This window comes from Plasmodium cynomolgi, assembly GCF_000321355.1.
Source record: "Plasmodium cynomolgi strain B DNA, scaffold: 0132, whole genome shotgun sequence".
Taxonomy (NCBI): domain Eukaryota; phylum Apicomplexa; class Aconoidasida; order Haemosporida; family Plasmodiidae; genus Plasmodium; species Plasmodium cynomolgi.
This window is the reverse complement of record NW_004192741.1, coordinates 1-3,802: the sequence shown is the minus strand read 5'-3', so window position 1 is coordinate 3,802 and position 3,802 is coordinate 1. Positions and strand designations below refer to the sequence as shown.

Genomic DNA, 3,802 nt, shown 5'->3' with positions numbered 1-3,802 from the left:
TTAATGATTTAAATGTATCAAAAACAAAACTACCTATACAAAGAGGAAAAAATCCTTGGGACATGCAAGTTATCACATATTTAAGCCATTTAAGAGTATAATTTTCTATCGCACTTATGTTCCAAATATATAAAAGCATCTTAATATTCAAACGATACAGACATACAATTTATTTTAAGAACAAAATAGACAATTAAAGGGATAATATTTCTAGAATTGTAAGGTCAATATAGCATCAATTCATATAATATATATTCGTAAAAAAATTTACAATAGTATTATAAAACTCTGATGAATATGTCAACATAATAACAACAATGACCAATATAGATAAATATGTAAAGAATTATTTGTAACAGAAATAAAATGGCACTAAATAGTAATAATAGTATTTCTAAAGGGTACATTATTTCAGAAACTGAATATGATTGGGTTATGCAAGAAAATATACCTAATAATAAATTTGTGTCTAAATATCAACAATGAAAAAAACAAATTCGTTAAAATAAATAATAATTTACAGAATTTTTTTTTTTTTTTAATTTATTACCAATACTGAAAGAAACATTTCAACTATCATTGTTTTATTTGTTATTTTAAAGGATGAACCTATTTTCCACTATTTAATTTTAAAATAACATCATGATGTATCGCCAGATATGATGTGCTCATATAATACATAAAAACGTTGCAAAAGCTTCAAAAATACATTAACAAATTCAGTTCCTTCATAGCTTCGCATTTTTTTTATTTCAATAAATACACATTTTTATACACTCAAATGACATGTTAAAACATGCCTATTCATATCTTTCAATAGTTTGCTGCTTACACAGAACAACATGTAACTTTTTAAGGCCATATTGTGCAGAGGTGAAATTATATATTTCAGATGTGTCTACCTATGTGATCACATTATTTACCTAATTATTAAGAGAAAAATGCTACAATAACTAATAATGGTTAAACCATGGTTGAAGTATTTTTTGAAGTTCCTACGGGAAAAGAAAAATCGGATAAGAATAGCTGTATAGAGTTATTTTTTGATATTCAAGATGGCATTAAAAATAAAATTCGCGAATTAGAGAAAACACAGGGAAAAAATGACATTGACAAGAAATGTCAAGAGATAGATAAATATTTACAAGAACAAAAGGATAGTCACAATGAATGTTATCAAGATTCAATCAAAAGCTTTGTCACATATATTGACCAAGAAACGCGCAACATATTATCAAAATATAGCAAATATTCTCAATATTGTAAGTGTTTGACATCTACGATTGAAGAATGTACTAAACCAAATGTTGAAACGGAGGAATTAGGAAAAGAAAATGGAAATCCTGTATCAGAAAGATTAACTGTCGAAAATTCCAATCAAACAGCATCAATTTGCAATGGTAAACCATGTATAATCAGATATTCAGAAAATCAAGAGTTACCCGTCACAAATCACACAAGCAGCCATGAACATTCAACAGACAGTGCAAAAATTACATCAAAACCCTCAGAAGGTATAAACGTAATGGTTAATCCTCCTTCTGCTGTGTCTTCTGCTTGTGAAGTTTATAGGGATTATTCTGATACAAGTAAAGGAACAGGCTGTCCTTCGAAAGACATGTCATCTTCAGGCCATTCCACAAGTGAAGGAAGTGAAGCTCATCCAACTATTCCATCTTCAGTAAGTGATTCTGTTAACAAATATAATTCCACATATATCTCTCAAGAATATGTAGCAGGATTGATAAATATTAATAGTAAAACTCATAATAGTGAAAATACGCAATGTGAGGTTACTAATGATCAACATACAACTGATGGAAGTGAATACACTGTTATTATTAAGCTTCGTGATTGTAAAAGTGAAAATATTACATATACTATTTTAGAAAATTCCAATAATAAAAGTCTTCACCCCTGTAATAATACCAACTGCGGAGAATCACACTTACATATCAACGAAGATGGAAGTAATAATCCTAACAGAGAAGACCAGCAGAACAATGCAATTACCAGGAATAGTTTAGGTAAAGGTTTAAATTCAGGCAACGGAATTGTAAGTAGTGGAGATTCAGTGTTGGAAGAAACTGATACAATACCAGAAAAACCTCCCCTAAAAATGTACATTACAATTATTGCAATGATATTAGGAGGAATATTTTTATTTGCCTTTCTTTTATAAGTAAAAATAAATCTTTTATAATGAAAATATGATTAACATTTTTTTTAAGTATATATTATAACTAAAACTTAATTTCATTTATTTACTTTTTCCTGCATTACAGTTTACGCCTTTGGGGACGCTGTTCAGTAAAAAAAAGAAAGAAAAAAAAAAGAAATTGAAAAAAATTGCAGAAAATATTATCAGGAGAAGCAAGCATTGAAGAAGAAAATGTCTACATGCCGTACAGCCAATTACGATATTAACAATGTCATGAAAAAATATAAGTAACGTGTGAAAATGTATTAACAAAATATAGTGCACATTACAAGTTTGATGACAGAAAAGAATGCGTTCATGATTTTGTTCTACAGATACAAAATGAATAATTCAAATTTCAGAAAAAATTCAAGGCAAAATATATTTACATAATCTGGATAACTTATAAAGCATCTACCTAAATGACTAGAAAAATGCATATAATAAGCAAAATCGAAAAGTGGATAATAAAAATAGAATTGAAAAAAATTAACTGGATTTAGAGAGAACAATATGAACGAAAACCAATTTTTACATTGATTTATTTAAATGTGAAGACACATAATGGGAATGTTAACTTATCAGTAATGTCATTTTAAAATGAAAGTGAAATAGTTATGACATTTTCATGTCTAACTGTAATGATTTGTTATTTCCCCCCTACTTTTTTAAAATTTTTAATAATAATACATTTACGTATGCGTTTGTTTATACATATTACACGATCTTAATTTATTTGAACCAGAAACTAAATTTGTTTTGTTTTTTTATATTATTATTCACTTAATTTGTGTAAATTATTTACCATTACCATTTTTAACGTTGAAGTAAAATAAAATTAAATAGTGATTATTATAAAATTTGGAGCATTATATTTAAAATGTAATAAAAATATATTTGTGAAAAATTTTTTTTGGTTAACTTGCAATATTTGTTTGAGGTACAATACATATATGTGACATTTCATAAATATTCGCTAAATACAATTGGATAATGGGTTATCTCATGCAGAAATTATAATTTTTCTCCCTTTTTATGTTATTCTTTGTAATCGAATAATAACACTTAACCCACTTATATGTATCGCTAATTAAGAAATAAATAAAATTGTATTGTTTTTTTTTTTTTTTTTTATTAATAATTAAATAATGCATAGTCAAGGTAATACCTAATATTGAATATCATGACAAATATGATATAATTTATGCAGAATGGAATCGTAATTCATTTAATAGGACAGCTCTTAAATAAATTTTGAGCATTCAAGGTTTAAGGTTTAGGGTTTAGGCTTCAGTGTTCAGGTCATAGTGTTCAGGTTAAGGAGTTATGTTCTAGTGTTTGTGGTTTATGATTCAGATTTTAGGTTTTAGGGTTTAGGGGTGTAGGATTTCGCATTTAGGTTATGAAGTTTTGGTTTTAGGGTGTAGTTTTTAACATTTAAGATAGGGTATTTAGGTTTTAGCGTTAAGGAAAGGAAAAGAGTTTAAGAGGAAGATTGAGACTTCAGGGGGAAGGATTAAAGGAGGATGAGGGATGGCTAAAGGGGAAAAGGGAATATTGTTAAAAGGAATGTGTTAAAAGGAGGGTGGTTAGATGGGAGGG

At 27.6% G+C, this 3,802-nt stretch overlaps 1 protein-coding gene across 1 annotated transcript; it reads left to right on the top strand.

Annotated features, from left to right (window-relative positions):
• Positions 1-970: 970 nt before the first annotated feature.
• On the top strand, positions 971-2,182 carry PCYB_002540 (hypothetical protein; the record flags this gene model as incomplete). The annotated part of the gene is made up of 1 exon (XM_004227675.1): positions 971-2,182. One exon carries the CDS (start codon positions 971-973, stop codon positions 2,180-2,182), a length of 1,212 nt encoding a protein of 403 aa, XP_004227723.1.
• Positions 2,183-3,802: the final 1,620 nt, after the last annotated feature.